This window comes from Vigna unguiculata, chromosome 2, assembly GCF_004118075.2.
Source record: "Vigna unguiculata cultivar IT97K-499-35 chromosome 2, ASM411807v1, whole genome shotgun sequence".
NCBI lineage: Eukaryota > Viridiplantae > Streptophyta > Magnoliopsida > Fabales > Fabaceae > Vigna > Vigna unguiculata.
This window is the reverse complement of record NC_040280.1, coordinates 31,015,290-31,032,927: the sequence shown is the minus strand read 5'-3', so window position 1 is coordinate 31,032,927 and position 17,638 is coordinate 31,015,290. Positions and strand designations below refer to the sequence as shown.

General features: G+C 34.1%; 3 protein-coding genes across 8 annotated transcripts; 1 reads left to right on the top strand and 2 right to left on the bottom strand.

Moving 5' to 3' along the window:
• Positions 1 to 1,224: 1,224 nt before the first annotated feature.
• On the bottom strand, positions 1,225 to 8,526 carry LOC114173791 (protein transport protein SEC16B homolog). The gene is made up of 13 exons (XM_028058394.1): positions 6,314 to 8,526; positions 5,892 to 6,212; positions 5,365 to 5,493; positions 5,167 to 5,289; positions 4,865 to 5,032; positions 4,599 to 4,724; positions 4,383 to 4,517; positions 3,820 to 3,947; positions 3,639 to 3,747; positions 3,238 to 3,555; positions 3,000 to 3,134; positions 2,614 to 2,912; positions 1,225 to 2,200 (listed from the first exon to the last, which is right to left on the bottom strand). Exons 1-13 carry the CDS (start codon positions 8,093 to 8,095, stop codon positions 1,687 to 1,689), a joined length of 4,287 nt encoding a protein of 1,428 aa, XP_027914195.1. The 5' UTR covers positions 8,096 to 8,526; the 3' UTR covers positions 1,225 to 1,686.
• Positions 8,527 to 11,273: 2,747 nt separating this feature from the next.
• LOC114171379 (40S ribosomal protein S30) lies at positions 11,274 to 12,177 on the top strand. Its single transcript, XM_028056450.1, has 3 exons — positions 11,274 to 11,414; positions 11,504 to 11,641; positions 11,778 to 12,177. The coding sequence occupies exons 1-3, from the start codon at positions 11,411 to 11,413 to the stop codon at positions 11,822 to 11,824; spliced, it is 189 nt and encodes a 62-aa protein (XP_027912251.1). The 5' UTR covers positions 11,274 to 11,410; the 3' UTR covers positions 11,825 to 12,177.
• Positions 12,178 to 13,751: 1,574 nt separating this feature from the next.
• LOC114170163 (pentatricopeptide repeat-containing protein At1g09820-like) lies at positions 13,752 to 17,574 on the bottom strand. 6 transcript variants are annotated; one of them, XM_028055655.1, is made up of 5 exons: positions 17,317 to 17,574; positions 17,154 to 17,226; positions 17,042 to 17,073; positions 16,065 to 16,168; positions 13,752 to 15,722 (listed from the first exon to the last, which is right to left on the bottom strand). In XM_028055655.1, the coding sequence occupies exons 4-5, from the start codon at positions 16,096 to 16,098 to the stop codon at positions 14,005 to 14,007; spliced, it is 1,752 nt and encodes a 583-aa protein (XP_027911456.1). In that variant the 5' UTR covers positions 16,099 to 16,168; positions 17,042 to 17,073; positions 17,154 to 17,226; positions 17,317 to 17,574; the 3' UTR covers positions 13,752 to 14,004. The 6 variants fall into 6 exon arrangements, with proteins under 6 accessions (XP_027911456.1, XP_027911447.1, XP_027911452.1 ...); XM_028055646.1 differs by lacking the exon at positions 17,042 to 17,073 and having other exon boundaries at positions 17,127 to 17,226; XM_028055651.1 differs by lacking the exon at positions 17,042 to 17,073.
• Between the last annotated feature and the right edge of the window lie 64 nt (positions 17,575 to 17,638).

The window sequence follows — 17,638 nt, the reverse complement described above, 5'->3', positions numbered from 1 at the left end:
CAATATAGAGGTTTATTCTTATTTCATGTGCAATTAATCAATGATTTCAAAAATAAATTAGTTTTTTTTTTTTTTTATCTAGTGTATGCTTTTTTTATAATATTTGGTAGACATTCTCAAGTTGAATGTATGTCAGTAAATGATGTTAATTATTAAGAATTTAGTGTTGAGGTGAGTAATAAATCCAATCAAAGTGTGATATAAATCTAATAAATGGTTTGTTTGGATTGGGGAGAATAAATAAAGTGAAAAAAAAGAATAATTAAATTGAAATTGAATTTAAGTTTATAATTGAAACAAACATTTCGAAAATTTATTGAAGGAAATCAAAATAATTGAATTATATTTTAAATTCAACTCCACAATTTTTCTGAAATTAAATATTTTGAATATTTATAAATCAGTTCGATACTAATTATGAAATCGGTTTTAAATTTAAAATAATTTAAAATTCGTATATATTTTTTAATAATATTTTTTACGATGAAAATTTGGTGAAATACAATTTGAAATTTCTTAAAATGTGTGGCAAATTAATAATCTAAAAATACAATTTAGTTCTATACTTGTTAGTCTAGAACTAATTATTTGATATATCTTGTGAGTGCACATCACTTCGTAGTAAGAAGACAAGCGGGATATTACTAAAATATTTATTGTTAGAAATGTAAAGAAAGATCAAGCAACATCAATTACTATATTTCAGTGAATAAAACGAATATTTTAGTCACGTATGCTCAATTCAATAGCTTTTGTGTAGGCTTTTCTTTTAGGAAACAATATTATGCATTTATTAAGATCTGAAAAAACAATCTAAAACAAAAAAGTAAAATATTAATATCTATTTTTTAACTTGATATTGCTAATAATAAAAAATTAATAAGGACAAATCACATTTTTTAGATATTTTATTGACATTTATTTATTCATACATAAAAATCGTTTCTTACTAAATATCATTACCTTTTAATTTTATCATAGTAAATTGTAATAAAGTTTGTGTTTACTGAACATATTATTATCATTAATTTGAAATTGCTTTAGATTTACAAATAAAGATTTCAAAACGATTTATAAATAATCAAAGTGTTTACTTTTAAAAAATATAGATTTAAATTTCAATCCAATTATCTGAATTTGGATTTGTACAATCTTACTAAAATTATATGAATTCCAATTTAGCTCTAATCCAAATTAAATAATCGTCATATGGTCATAAACAAATTTGGAATGGTAAAAAGAAATGCAATATAACAAAATTATATTTCACAATTCCATACACTATTCTTTTATGGTTGTTGATCTGTTGAGGTGATGTTTCCTTGTTTAATAAAATGAACAAATGAGTTGTACTACTCACCTAAGCAGGTGGTCCTATCCATTGTTGTAGCACACCAGTTCCATAATCCTCAGAAGGTGTCCACTGCCAACTCCCGTGGCATTTAAAACAATACAAAAACAAAACCTACTCTACACTCCAGTTGACCACATTTAATCATACATCACCAGATTGGGAGTTGGGGACATAAAAAAATACTGAAAAGAGGAAAGGGTACATATCTGTTGTTATTGTCTGATCTCTTTCTGTGAACCCCACCTGTGCTGTGTGTACCACTGAGAAGCAGGGAAGTTCCAACTATTCCGATCATCAAAAACAAAAATTATATTTACAGCTTGAGAATCTGCTCACAGTTCAACCTCGTGAAGATCTTCCCCATAACTGCTATTTCTTGCAGGAGTGTGAGTGTGCATTGAAGATTCATCGGGCATAAATCTTGAGGCATCTAAAGGCCTACTTTTGCCTGAATTCGGAGGGCTAAATGAATCATTAAGACCCCCACTCCATGAAGCTGCTCGGCGAGAATTAGAAAAATGAGAGTTATTTCCTTCTGTCGCTCCCTGTTTTGGGATGCTACCCAAGCTCGGAAACCTTTGAATGGCTGTTGCCGATATATGTGGGGGTGGGTCTTGGTATGACCACTCATTTGTGGCAGATGTTGAAGGATCTACGTTTGTTGCACTATCTTCTTGGTTGCTTTCTGCTATCGCCCCCATTGCCTGCTGCTCATTTGACGATGGTGCAGGACTAGGAACGAAAAACTTTGCATTGGCAGCAAGAGCCGGTTTAACGGATGGAACAGAAGGGGATTGAAACAGGTTTACAGAGTTTCCCCCACCTTGGTTGAAGGTGTCAACATACCTGTATAGTCCATGAAACATTTTCATCAATATTATGCCTTTCAAATTTTGTGAATGAATAAGAAACTTTTCTTCTTGTTTCTGGAAACTGAGCTAACTGCAAAAGAATAGCAAGAACCCATAGGTCCTTCCTTATTTCAATTCTTTTCATGACTAGCATTTCAAGATACATATTAGTTAGGCTTACAAGACAATCCTCCATAAGCCAGGTCAGCCTAATATAGAAAAATGTATATTACATTTTGAGATTCGATTACCGTGCCAGCTCAGCTACAATTTTTACAATTCTTTAAATTAAAGGCCTTCCATTTCAAATTTTATAATCAAACAGGGAACCAAAGGAATAGGAGTTCGACATCACAATGCTTAGGAGCCAAAAACCCTAATCATAATTAATATAGACAAAAAGTTTACCTTGATCGAACACCCAATCGACCCCGGGCAGAGAATTGATTTGAGGTGGGTGGCATTGGTGGCATCCCTGGACTCAGTTCAGAGGTAGATGTTCTTGTGCTTGATCCCTCGAAAGGAGGTGAACTTTCGGTCTTCAATGCAGATTTCAAGTTGTATTCAGTTGACCCATTCTGAAAAGCAGCAGTTGTTGGTGGTGGTGGAGGCAGTGCAGCTTCTTCCGCTGGAAGTTCCGCACCTTCCTCCACCCATCTCTTCAGCTTCTCATCATAATAGAACTTGTTTTTCTCACCCAATTTAGCCTACATGTAGATTAAAATAAGAACCGTTAGAGAAGTCACGTCAAAGCACTGTTGCAATTAAAAAGAAAATAAAACAACTAATCACACCTGCCGACCAGGGCGAGGTTTCAAGACTAGCCCAACTGTCTTTTGCAAAAGTTGTGAGCCAAAGCCAAAGCGGGAAAAGCGGGAAGTACCCCCTGATGCCTGTGCTTTCCCTTGTGCATCAGGTGAGGTCATTTCCTTAAAAACATCAACCACAACTTGTCGATCAAAACTCTTAATAACAGAAAAAATGCAGAGGAAGATGAAAATCAACATTACACCTTTAATAGTACTCACACACCTGTCTAGGGGTTCTACCAATGTCTGGCTCAGAAACACTTCTATTAGGCTTTGCCATTCTATTATTGTCAGCTGCCCACTCACTTATAGGTTCCATGGAAGCAGATGGAACTAAGGATGACACGGCCATTGTCGATTGACTAGAGGATACTCTAGGTGCCATATGTTGGTAATGTTGTTCACTTCCATGAAAAGTTCCTTGAGATGATGATGGAGCAGGTGGAGGTAAACCACCGACAACTCGATGAGCAGTGCTATCAAAAAAGTTGAGCAGTTTGCCAACTAATTTTGCAGGAGCCATATTTGCTGCATATCCACCCTGAAACATTTATTGATAAACAAGATGATAACTGATCAGTATCAACACTATAAGATAATGAAAATTTTGTAAAGGACAAGTACCTGTTGGTGAGTTCTAATCCTCTCCTCGAGAGATGATGCTAATTGTTTCCATGTTTCTACTTCTGGAGCGCGGCCAGTTTTCAAGGATTTCAGCAGTGCTTGGCAGTACCTGAAATCAAATAACAACAGTAAGAGATCATATAAAAGGTAATATCAATTAAATAATGTTACATAAACTTACTTCAATGAGTCTGAAACCTTCCCCACTTCAGCTAGCATATATGCATATATAAGCTTATACGGCTGAAATGAATGCAAGGTAAACTGAGAGTTTCCAAGCACCTTCGAATATTCATACAACTCGGTCCTCTGTCCAAGTACCAATCAGGTAAAACAAGTTTGAGTTAATTCAATAAACACATCATGTAACATACTGGATCATACTGAACATGTTCCTTTTAGAAAGCAACGGATCCTGAGGTGGAACAAGTATAACACACAGACAGGTTACTTAAGAGCTTACAAAAGAAAAGGCTGAATAAGAAAAATAAAATTATTTCATTTGAAGAACAAATCTAAGAAAGAAGAATTAGAAAAGGAAGATTCCATCTTTTAAGCATCTAGACAAATACAATACAGAATATGAAACAGCATCATCTGAGTCTACCTGAATTCTAGAACTATAAAAATTGGCAACAATCTCTGAGATGTAGAGATTTTTTAGTAGATGACAAAAATATACATTAATAAAAAGCCAAATTTTGTGGAAGAAGGAACTTAAGAACTAGAGAGATTTCAAATTACCTGGATAGCCTCTGGAGTAGCATATGTTCGAGGAGATTTCCAGTGGTCTGCTCCTATTAGACAGAGTCTTGCACTATCTGAGTATGACTCAAAGTTTGCTTCAGCAACTAAATAGCAGATGTGTGCAGCAGTAATCTAAAATAAGAATCTTAAATGAGAACCAGAAAGGAAAACTCTAAAAGTCTTCAAAAAAATAAATGAAAGATTGAACTGTACCTCACTTCTTTCCTTCCACAAACAATCACCCAGGTGAATAATTACAAGTTCATCACCTTTGGTTCTGTTTGCAGTTATTACAGCCAGATTCTCCTCCCAATCGTCAAGCATACCATTAGACCCATCCTGAATGCCAAAGCAACAAAAAGTTTTGACTTTCAAATAAAATAGAAACTGATAACCTTTGAAACTATTGAAGCAATAAAACAATACATGTGAATTGCATACACTTTGCATGGCTTCTCGGTTTGTTCTATTAGGATTACCTGTGCTGACACCTGAGCCATGTTAGAAGCACCGGGATGCCCATTAATTGAGGAATCCGTAGAGAATACTTCAGCTGGTTGCCCAGCAATTAGAAGGCATAATGTGCGCAAAGGTGACCCTGCAACCAGCTGGCGTAGTGCCATTTGCTTCACTGTATCAACATAGAACTGCAACACAAATATGGAAAAAAGTCATCCCCGGCAAAGGCAGTATGAGAACCAGACTGTAAGACCCCAAAGGCAACTCTCTAGCCCAGGCATCAAATATCAGAAAAGTATTGAACAGTTTGAAAATATCTGACCTGATCGCCAAGTTGTGAGGCAAGAACAAGTGCTGGTCCCCACAATTGTCCTTCTTGCGCACATTGTAAAGCCTCCTTCTTTCTCCCAGACACAAGAAGATTTTGAACCTCAAGAGCCATTGCCTATATCAAAATCAAAATCAGAAAAGGGTACAAAACAATCTGGGAGTGGAAGTGGGTCAAGAGTCAAATACACACCCTCATTTGTCCTTCAGAGGGCAAACTTTGCAAGCAATAGCTTGCTGTCCCGTATTGAGGGAACTGTGTGCCACTCATCTTGGAAGAAGCAAAAAGTTTTGCAACTGCAGATTCTGGAGTGTCATTTTCCTGTACCAAAGCCAAAGCCCAAAAAGTTAAATAAGCATGAGAATAGTATTCAGGCAATAAATGACTGAGAATCACAGACTATCCCGGGAATAATAAGAAAGCCAACAATGATTTTAGCCAAAGAAAAGAGGATAAAGCCCCACTGCCATTTGCAAAGCAATTACGAATTATGATGTCAAAACCCACTCTAAACGTTCGAAAGTAGAGAAATAAAGGACAATAATCGTCTGCATCATGACAGAAACAATGCACAATAGTGAACTTCTAATATCTTCTAAAGATGAATGGTACGGCTCTATACAGAACGTCCTTCATCCTTGAAAAGTTATAGCAAATTCAGTTGACAATGATTGCAGAAAGGAGGGTAAAGAAACTGAATAACTACAGAAGTAACTTACTTTTAGTAGGGTGTCTGTACCAAAAGGCGAACGTAGCTTCCCATAATGTTGACAAGCTATTTTAAGCAAGGAAAGAAGGAGTCTCGATCTTTCACCTTTCTTATAATCCAAGTCAGGTGATTCAAAATGTGCAATTCTCTCATCCAACCATTTGTACAGTTCCTTACTTCCAACACTCCCGCCAACCAATGGACCTGGGAAAGATTGCTGGCTCAGAGCACGGAAATAATCACTGGTACCATTTCCAATGCTCAAAGAATCCATACTTTCTGTGACAACTTCTATCAGGTTCAACACAGAAACAGAACCTTGCACAGAATCCTTCAGATATAAATGAATATACTGAGTTAATCGTTTGAGAAAATACTCACATGAAATTAGAGAATAAAAAGGAAACAATAAAGGAGGAATCAAGAATTAACCTGGCTTCCGTATGATGAGCTCAAAAGATTACGATCTTTCATTATGATGAGTTTTCCCCCAAATCCAAAAGTTACCAGAGCATGAGCAGGACGTCCAGCTGATGATCTCCCAACATGAGGGGCATGTGAAAACTGATGCCCACCCTGAATTGACTGCGGAGAATAACTAAAGGGCTTTTTATTTTCAGTAAAATCATTTGAAGAAACATTTTGTTCCCCAAACGTGGGGCTTGAATAATTAAACTGTTGAACAGTGTCCCCACTTGGGCTAAAGCTTCGTGGTTCAAAAGTTCCATTTGCCAAACCATGATTGTGAGTTACTTTATCGTACAATGTAGCTGATCCAAAGGAACTAGAAGTATGTTGTTGATCTTTGTTCTCAGAAATGCTTGGACCATAAGAATGATGAAATTGTTGGTTGCCCCCAGAACTTATTTTATCCCCTTTTAAAGCAGTCCCTCTTGTGTACATGTCAAAACCCTGCTGATGGTTAGTGCCATATGAACCACTCCAGCTGCCATCTACAGCCTGGCTATTAAAGCTCTGCGGTACATACTTATCAGTTTGGCCGTATTCACTGTACAAACTATTATCATTGGGTAAGAAAGTACTGATAGAAGCATGGCCATTTTCTTGTCCAAGACCAGAAGGCTGGACCGTTGAATTGTAAGTTTCCAATGAACGCCATTCTTGGGCAATTGTGTCATAATACCAACCAGGATACTGAGGATCAAAAACCATATGCTCTGGATACTCATTGTTCCCTTGTGAAACCTGACTCCAGCTAGACACGTTTCCAGTTGTGCCAGTTTCAGCTAAAGTTCCAGCGATAGATTGAGCAGTTTGCTGCATGTAAGAGATTTCTGTTTTTCCAGCAGAAGCAGCAGACCAATCTGCAGATACATTGGCTTCAGAGCTTTGCTGAGTAGAGGCTGTTGCACTATAGCCATCGATTTGATACCATTGCCCACTGCTGTGGTCATATTTCCAGCCAGGATAAAGATCCTCCCAATACTGGCTACTACTCAGATCTTGTCCATTTGTGTGATCTTCTGAAGATGCAACATAATTTTGACCCTCTTGATATTGTACATGATTTACTGAAGCATTTAAGTCGTCACCTTGCCTATTTGAGTGGCTTTCTAAAGATGCTTCATAACCTTCACCCTCCTGATATTGCACATAATTACCTGAGGAATTTAAGCCAACGTTTTGAACATCATTACCTGGCTTCACCTCACTACTTAAATTATCATACACATTCCCTTGAAAATTTCCAGACTGATCTCCTCCCAACTCACTGAAAAAGTCAGAATACGATCCAAACCCATCACCTCCATTCAAATCAGCATGAAAAGAATTCCAACCCACCTCCTTAACCCCAGAACTACCGACTTCACTTGTCCCAACAGCTGAAGCAGACGTAATTTCCGATCGCACCCCAATCCCGTCATGACTGGGATCCACCTTACTATCAAATCCAGCTGAACTAGAGGAGGGTACAGAATTCTCCTCCTGTTCAAGTCTCAAATCGGATTCTACAGTACCCAATTCCCCTTTGACTTCAGCCCCACTCTCACCAACATCAGAATTCTCAAATACAGTAGTAGCATCAACATCATTGATTCCCAGATTTGCAAATGCTTTAGCCTCGTCCGAATCATCATCATCATCCCCTTCATCATGGCCAGAATTAAAAGGCTCCATGTCATCCTCAACCAGTTTATCAAAGAAATCCTCATCCGTCTGATCCTCCAAGTGAAATGGAGGATTCGAAGCCATCGACCAAAAACCCTAACCCTTCACAGATTATCCTGGATCCCACAAAAACACGCTCAATCAACCTCAGATTTCCCCTCCCGCAATTCCTAACCTCAACGTCAAGCTAAACCTCGAGATCCAGAACAAAAACTCTCGAAGCTACTGCTCCTTTGAAAGCTGAACCCTCCAGTACAAGGTGCAATAACCAAAACAGAAAACAAGATCTGGGAATTCTGAAACGCACGCAATCCAATGACGAAAAATCAATGAAAACGTACCCGGAAACTGCAAAAACCTAAGAGCTTCAATTCAACAATACAACTCCGCGATCCATGTTTTCAATCTTGCAGGGAACCGTATAGAGAGTATTTGGAGAGAGAGGAAAAGCCCTCGATTTCGCAATTCCCACTCACCACCAAGAACACAATACAACTATGTTTTTTCAATTTTAGATTATTTATTTTTTATCAATCATAAACAGTTTATACTCTATTCTGTAATATAAAATTATTTTTGTCTACTTGACAGATTTTTACAGGGTTGCAAAAGATTATGTAACGTTTTAAACAAACGTCATGCCTGAAAATTTATCCAGTAAAAATAGTTATTTAATTTATATATACAATTAGAAAATAGACATTGTATATCTGTATTTTAAAACATAATCGTAACATGATAATATTTTTTTAAAATATAGTTAAAAGTAAAATAAATATATGAAATGCGTCAAGTAAGGGAGATAATTTTTTATATAGTTAAATATAGAAAGAAAAGATGGTTGAGTTAATATTTGAATCACCTCACGTAACTTTCTTCTGCTCGTTCTTTTTATTTTAATTTCTGCGTAGATTTTTTTGTATGAATTTAAACAAATTATAACTTTTCGGTAATTTACAAAACAATGTTGGTGACAAATTCTGTGTGTACCGTCGTTGAAAAAAAGAAAAGAAGATAATGACAAAAAGTGGCATGAAAAATGTGCAAATCTACCTCCACGTACTATTTTGTCACTTCACTACTGTCTTGAGGGTGTGGTGGAGTCAAAGGCCCTTCTCTCCTGTGCCATAGGTTTCAACTCAAAGCAGTATTTTATTTTAATTTCAAGATAACCATATAAAAATTAAAATAGTAAGTTATTATAATTTAATTCTATTTAAATTTAACAACCATCGTTATATAAATATATAACAATAAAATATTGAAATGAAATTTAAGCTCTAATGTTATGTTAGGAGGATTCAGAAGAGACTTTTGTTTAAGATTTTCAGTATTAATGATTTTCGCAATTTGGAACTTAATTTTGAAATCTTGCATCGTGAAATATTCACTAGTTTTTTAAGAAGTTTTTATCAATTTTTTCTTAAGAAGCTATGTTTTACTTATGTTTTTACCAAAATTTTGAGACAAATCTTGAGATATCTGACGAAATCTAAATGGTTTGATAGATCTTAGTGAGATATTTTTAAGATTGAGATACAGAAAAAAGATTTAGGTGCAAGAGGCTTTTTAACCTATGCTCAAGTCTTTAAAAGAATAAGTATTTCACTTATCATGATTAAATAATAACAATATTTATAATGTAACATCTTACAAATATACCAAAAATATCTTGTAAATATTGAGTATCGAAAAACATGAAGACACAATTATGTTGACCAGATTTGTTAGTATTTGAATATCTTCACCCATAAATATATCTTAAAATATTGTGTAACCTTTTTTAGAAATGAGGTTAATTGAATCTAAGTAAACTATATTGCTTGACATCATTTAGACCGATTAGATACAATTTTATTATTTACTTTTTATTGGAAGATTATTTTCTAAAATGTGTGTTAGATTGACCATTGCTGAAATTTGATTTTTAAGAAAGATTATTCCTTATATATTCACACACAAAAAATGATTATTTTGCTGTAATCTTAAAACTTATGGCCAATTCCATGTATTCAAATCCGGATTAAATGAAAAAAATATATATAAATTTTATAATGGATCAAAGAATTGGATGTACCCTATTTATCATCCGGTTCCATTAGTTTAAATCCACGGTGGATCAGGTTAAGAAAATATTATAATCGTAAATATCATATAATATTAAATTAAATTTTTTAATCAACTGTGTTTATCTTCCCAAACATACCTAGAAGAGTTTTCTCCAATCCAGTCTATAGATATAACTAAAATCAACGTCTATAAAATACTCATATAGATCGTATAGACCAAATTTATAACTTATAAGAAAAATCTGCTTTGCAAGTTGATTACTGAAGCTTATAAATTCAATGGCAGTTTTCTTGCATATCTATGGAATAAATGAAAACTAATTTGTGTTTGGTTTTGTAATAAAATCATAATGTATATATTCTTAAAGTAATAAAATATTAATTTATTTGCTCAACAATGTTTAAAATATTACCAGTCAAAAACACGAAAAAAGTTAGAGGAATTAACATTTGAAAAACAAAACAAAAATGATTAATATTCCGTGACAAAATAACTCTAATTGTATAATTTCGTCAAAATTAAATTTTAAATAATGAGTCAATTCTTTCCACTTCCACTTCCAATTTAATTTAGAATGAATTGTCAAAATTCTTGAAAATATCATAAAATGGTATATTTTTGTAATCTTGAAGAGACATGTATATAGTTTCTTTAAGGAATTAAGATTTTGTACTAATTTTTTTGGTATTGTTATTTGCTGAACATTAAAAATACACCGTGTTGACATTTTAAATATCTTTTTAATATATTTTAAAATGTCAAAATTAGTGAAAATCAGTGTATTATAGAGACACAGTAGAAAAATAACACCAAAACATCCAAAAGAGAATCTAAATTCCACTTCAAGTAGCTAACGTAAGGAAGATTTTCAACCTTTTTAGTGATCTATCTTTATATATATATATATATATATATATTATATTTATATTTATATATATATATATATATATATTATATTTATCAATCTTAAATAATTAATATAAAATTAACCCCTCCTTATATTAAAGCGTAGGAAAGAAAAGGAAGAAAAAAAAGATAAAAAATTATATATATATTTAGCAATCTTAAATAATTAATATAAAATTAACCCCTCTTTTTTTGTCTTTTATTTTTCTTCCTTTTCTTTCCTACGCTGGTTTAACTTAGGAATGAATTGGACCAATAAACATGCAAATGCCAGGCCCATATATTTTGGATATTTGAACCCGCGACCCAACCCTAAATCCTAACAATACTAATAGCATAACTGAGTCAGGTTTTCTGGTTCTGCGGCAGTAAGTGATCGAAGCGAAAATAGAGTAATCAGAAGCGAAATTCATCGTCGCTGTGATGGGTGAGTTAAGTTATCGCTACTGTTTGAAAATAAGGTATTACAGTGTTTCGTTCTTGTGCACACCTAATCGCACATAACGCAATTTGCAGGTAAGGTTCACGGATCACTTGCACGTGCTGGCAAAGTCAGGGGCCAAACCCCCAAAGTAGCTAAGCAGGACAAAAAGAAGAAGCCACGTGGACGCGCCCACAAGAGGATGCAGTACAATCGCCGATTCGTCACCGCCGGTATTTTATCAAACCCTAATTTTTGCTTCAATTCCCATTTCGTACTATTGAGTGATATTCTGTGTGTTACGAAAGTAGAAGATGGATAATTAGTTGTACGGTCTCTAACGAGGGGTTCGGTTTATGTTGTTTGTAGTGGTGGGATTTGGCAAGAAGAGGGGTCCCAACTCGTCTGAGAAGTGAGGTTGAGGCTTGAAGAATATGTGACTACTTTCTTATTTGATTTATCTTTTTGTTTTATGTTTTTTATCATGTTGTGTGAACTATTCTATTGTTAGCTTTATATCAAACATCAAGCCAGATTTTTTCGTATACAATTTTAGTATTCTATCTTAGTTTATTGATCCTTCATGCTGGAAGGAAATCAGTGTTTTGGGTTGGGTTTTAGCAATCAATCACATTCTTGCATCAATGTGGTAACAAGTTTGAGAGTTTTTAGCAAGTTTGAATTTGATATAATCTGTTACATGGTAGAGAAGGATGGAGTTACCTTATAATAGTAAAAAAGCCCCGAGGATTGTGATCGATATTTCTCATATATGCACTTACGCCTCCAGTTATATTACCTCATTTAATTCTCCCCTGCCTTTTCTATTTGGGAATTCATAAATATGCCTTTTTCTATTTAGGGTTTCAGTAATATAATTGGATGCATAAAATGTGATATCCTTTGGTGTGTTTCGATTAAATTAAGTAATGTTCTGTAGAGGGGGATACAAAGGCCTAAAAAGATGTCTTGATTATGTTGTATGAATGGTTCTATTGTTAGCAGCAGTGTTATGTAGCCTGGATGTATAGTTGATGATGCATTCATACGCTAAAGGGTATAAAACACAGGATTATTTTGTTTCTTATTCTTCCTCCACCGTCACGGACAACTTTCATGTAATAGAAAACAGCTTTTCATTTACGTTGTGAAACTAATCTATGGTGAAGTCATCGTATTCCTCACCTAATACACGGTTTCAGAATTGTATGTTATTTCTTATTTATTCAAATTCATTTATGCGTAGAAGTTTTGAGAATGAAATCCAAATAAGGCGAATATACTTTTTCGTAGTTAAGTTGCATTTCCATTATATGTTCATTCCTTTAGAGAGTTTGTTATTTGGTTAAAAAGTAATTGATAGAATATGTTATCAGCAATAGTGTTTTGATATTGAATCACTGAATACTGTCATGCCAGTTTCAGAAAAATATTTCGTTTAAATGAATTGAAAAAAACTTTTTTGTCCTCTTACGTTCTCCGTTATAAACATTTAACAACTCCAACTAATAATAAATTATTGAATTAAGTTATTTAATTAAAATGTTAAATAAAAAATTAACGAAAAATGATTGTAAGAGAAAGTATAAATCGTGAAGGGTGTCAATGTATCACTTCTCAATTCTCAGTGGTTTTGTTGGCATTGGGAAGGTGTGGTTTCTCTTGTGCGTAAATGTTTTGTTAAACAAGGGTGTGCTTTCTTACTTACAAGTGTGTGACTCGTTTACACGCGTGTGGTACTCATGTTAAAATAAATTGAATTAGAGATTTCTGATATATAAATTGCATTAGAGGTTTATGTTTCACTTGGGAGTTTAGACTAAGGTAAATCTAAATAAATACTCTTTTGGCAATAAAGAAATCTAGGTTAAAATCTTAGTTTTCTAATATCCGTAATATATAATATATATATATATTCAATTTAGATCAAATCATAATAATTATAGTATTTTTTTTTTCTGTTAGTGCAATAACAATCTTTTACATAGGAGGTATTTTAGCAACTTTAATGTATATTACTAACAAAATATGTTGTTAACCAAACATTTTAATTATTCTGTAAATAAAAAATATCCGCACATGCTTTATTTTTTTAATCAAGCGTCTTTTAAAATTTTCAAAAAGTTATTCCTAATATTCTTCTACCTAGGAATAAAATTAGATAACTTGAAACAAACACTCTAATGCTTTCTTCCATTATGCGACAGAACAATTGATGTTCTACCCAGGAAATTGTTCACATAATACTTTTATATGTACAGGTCCAAAAATAGCATTATTTCACCGTTCAAACAAACATTTTGTAACAAAAATCAGTCTTTTTCAATGTAAATGATGTAAAACTAATCCAAACCAAAGGAAATGGACCTCAAACTTCAATACAACAAACGAAATGAATGTCCATTTCATGCTGTCAAAACCGTAATGCCAAGTTACCAACATTCAATTACTACCCTACATGGTAATGCTGTATAACACTTATCCAAGAGAGAAAAAGGCCGAAAGTAAGATTTGTAAACTTTCTAAATGTACCAATTCAGTAAATTTTTTTCATGAAGCCAAACTCTAATACACTAATAATGAAATTTCTTTCATGTCAAGACCTACTAGAAATATTATATAAATGCCCTTCTATGTCTGGAACAAAACCTTTATCCAGCATTTCCAATCTTACAATATCGTAGGTAGTTCGATTCGGATTCAAACCTTTTTCCAACATCTCATTAATAAGCCTGTTTGCATCCTCTAGCTTGCCTGTTCTACAAAATCCTTTAATCAGTACATTATATGTAGCAACATTTGCCCGCTTCCCTTCTTTCTCCATCTGGGTCCTGACCTTCAATGCTGCCTTCACATTTCCCTCCATGCAATATCCATCCATCAAAGTATTATACGTTATATGATTAGGTTTGACACCAAGGTTGACCATTTCACCAAGTAATTTTTCTCCCTTACTTGATTCATTTTCTTTGCAACATCCATCTATTAAGATGTTATATGTTATAACATCAGCATTCAGGCCATTGGTCAGCATTTCATTAAGAAGATCCTTTGCAGCTCTCCCGTTCTGGTTCCTGCACAAGCCTGCAATTAAGGTATTATAGGTTGAAACATTTGGAAAAATCCCTTCTTCTCGCATCGATTTATGCATAGCAAATGCGTCTTCCACCATCCCGTCTTTGCAGAATGCATCAATCAATGTATTAAATGTTATTGCATTGGGTACCAAACCTTGCCTAGCTATATCATCAAAGAGTTTTCTTGCTTCCCACATCATCTTCCTCTTACAAAGTCCATTAATAAGAACATTATAAGTAACAATATTTGGCTTCAAACCTATGCCATCCATCTTATCCCACAAAGCAATGGCCTCATCTAGCTTCCCGTTAGTAGATAAACCATTTATCAGTGAGTTATAAGTAACTAAATTAGGTTTTAGTCCCAGTCTTTGCATCTCTTCTAAAGCCTTTTTTGCAGCCAACACATTCTCATCCTTACAAAAACCATCAATAAGAGAATTAAAGGATCTCTCATTTGGGGAAATTTTATTAGCAAGCATTTCCTTCAAAATGGCATCAGCTCTGTACATTTTTCCAGCACTGCCCTTCTTACAATGCCCATCAATCAAAGTGTTATAAGTAACTACATTTGGAGAAAATCCCCAGGCTTTAATGTCTTCAATGACATCCTCTGCCTTATTCAACTTACCAGCTTTACAGAGACCATTAATATAAATATTAAATGTTATCAAGTTAGGCATAATTCTCCTCTTTATCATTTCGTTGTACACGTATTCCATTTCTCCTGTTTCATTCTCCTTCACCAGACCACTCAACAACGAATTGCATGAATTCAGTGATAACTTATATCCATAATCATGAGATCGCCTAAATGTTTCACAGGCAGCACGAATTTGTAAATTTCTTGCATATCCTAAGATCAACATATCAATTATTAGAGCATTTGTACACGGTCGGACACCAACCGACAAGAGGGAGTGAAAAACAGAAGAAACTGTGTGCTTCTCGTTCTTCACAAATTTATCCAAAAAGGACCTGACTTTAGAGTACTTTTTTGAATTTGCTAGAAGATGTAAAATTTTGGCAGTGGTTTCAAGACCATATGAAATTCTAAACTCTTTCTGAGACCACTGAAAGAACCTCAAAACAAGCTCTGAATCAACCCCCGCATTGAACAATTGGTCGATGAATATTGTTGGTTTGGTTGTTCTAAAAAGGGGTCTGAGCTCAGACCAGTGTTGTTTACTCAACAGCTCTGAAATTGTAGATATGCTCAACGACTGAAAGGCTAAACCTGTGAGTTAAAAAATATATATAGAGAGAGCACAAGATGAATAACTAAATTATCTGCTGATGAGGAGAGATAATTATGTCAAAGGGATACACATTAGCATTAACTTTAGAGAATATTGAGTAGTTAATGATATTCTCATTTATCAAGAATTGATGGAAACAAAGAGAGAACAGTCAAAAGAAAACATATCACGCATATAAATTTTTTATGTATTAATAACAATAAAAAAACATGAAGGTTTAAAAAAAATTAATCAAATCCTAAGCCTCACATGGATTATTTACTATTTTATACATACGCTGAAGCACAGTTACAACTTACGGGTGGAAAAAGTTTTCTTACCTTCAACAGATCCAGTAAATTTGTCTATAATCATTGCTCACTGAATAATTCCCTTGAAGCTCAGTTAATAAATAGTAAAGATCATCATTGTTGGCAAACATAAACTGCAATGAGCAAATCAAAGCAATATATATCACAGCTAATCAGTATATATCGTCAGAGCAAATCAAATTATGCATATTATTTATTCACTAGAAATAACTGAATTTGGTTTCGATGATCAGTGTTTCATTAACATTTTCTTGTTTAATGGTTTAGTAGACTTTGTATAGTTGAACCTTGATCAGTATTTGCCAAGGTTGTCAAACACCATAATTTACATAAACTCGTAACTATAGGTAAAGGAAATTACATCATACTGTGTCCTACACATATAACACCATAAATAACATGGCATTGAGGTTATATAATAGCTAAACTACCTAATATAGCCAAATAAAAGAAAAAACAAATACCATGGTACTGTTAAATTAGGTTCTGCTATTGTAATGGTACACTTTTTAGGGTGAGGAAGTAGAAACCAATCCCTAAGATTTAAAGATTTCTTACTGAATAGAAAAGTGATTTTGAATGTGGAAGATAAAGCTGTATAACTAAGGACCAAATTAAGATTCCATAAATGATTCCTACATGTTAATCTTCACTGTCATACTGTGAGAAAACTTCTTATGCCAGGGTCTAAGGAACATCACCGACCTATTTATTAGTCTTATTAAAAACATGGCAAGGTCAAACATGGATACATCAGACAGTTCTTTTCCAAAAGAGTACAAAATAAAATAAAATTCGGATCCAATTGAAGTGTTTCCTTGTTCAGACTGAGTATGAGAAGAAAAAAAAAAAAGAAAAAAACAAACAGTTTACACACACAGATTTCACTATAGTAAAGTACCATGTAGTTGAAAAAAAATTCTGTGCGTGAATTAGCCCATTAGAGCAGATAAGTAGAAAGTAATCATTTTTCAAACAAGACTCACCATTTCAAAGCAAAGGAAGCAAAAGTCTTAACCTAATCACAGCAAAGGAGAAGATTAAGAACCCAAAGTTGGACATGAACAGTACCAGAACAAGTAAGTCTAGAGACGCTACCTCCCTCCATCCGGCGAGGAAATCCAACCCTGCGTGATCTCACCTATTCCCCAATCGTGCAGTCATCTACTCCCTTCAACACAGAAATCTGAGTGTGAGCGTAATTTCACTGCACTAAAAAAAAAACAAAAACGGAACACTGACAGAGTCAATTGAAGCTAACCGGTGGATTCGAGTTCCGGCAGATCAAATTAGGGTTCCGGCGATGACGGTGAAACTTACGAGGAAGAACGCAAACGAATTATTTAGAAGCAACCGTTATTGTAAAAAAACTATATTTGTAATTTCTATGAGTTACATTTAAATATATATTTTATTGTTTTTATTTTATTAACTTAATTAATTTACATATATAATTAACTTAATATTAAAATATGAATATTTAAAATGTGCAGACAGACAGGACAACGTGAGTGTTGGCAACTTCCTTTCCTTCCTTTCCCTAACTCGTTTTTCAGAAACCAAACCACACACACAGGCAGAGA

Coding starts and splice junctions, on each gene's coding strand:
- LOC114173791 (XM_028058394.1), bottom strand. CDS start 8,095: ATGGCTTCGAATCCTCCATTTCACTTGGAGGATCAGACGGATGAGGAT. Junction 6,213..6,313: donor GCTCATCATACGGAAGCCAG/GTTAATTCTTGA, acceptor TTATATCTGAAG/GATTCTGTGCAAGGTTCTGT. Junction 2,913..2,999: donor AACCTCGCCCTGGTCGGCAG/GTGTGATTAGTT, acceptor ATCTACATGTAG/GCTAAATTGGGTGAGAAAAA.
- LOC114171379 (XM_028056450.1), top strand. Junction 11,642..11,777: donor TCGCCGATTCGTCACCGCCG/GTATTTTATCAA, acceptor TGTTGTTTGTAG/TGGTGGGATTTGGCAAGAAG.
- LOC114170163 (XM_028055646.1), bottom strand. CDS start 16,098: ATGATTATAGACAAATTTACTGGATCTGTTGAAG. Junction 15,723..16,064: donor ATTTACTGGATCTGTTGAAG/GTAAGAAAACTT, acceptor TTTAACTCACAG/GTTTAGCCTTTCAGTCGTTG.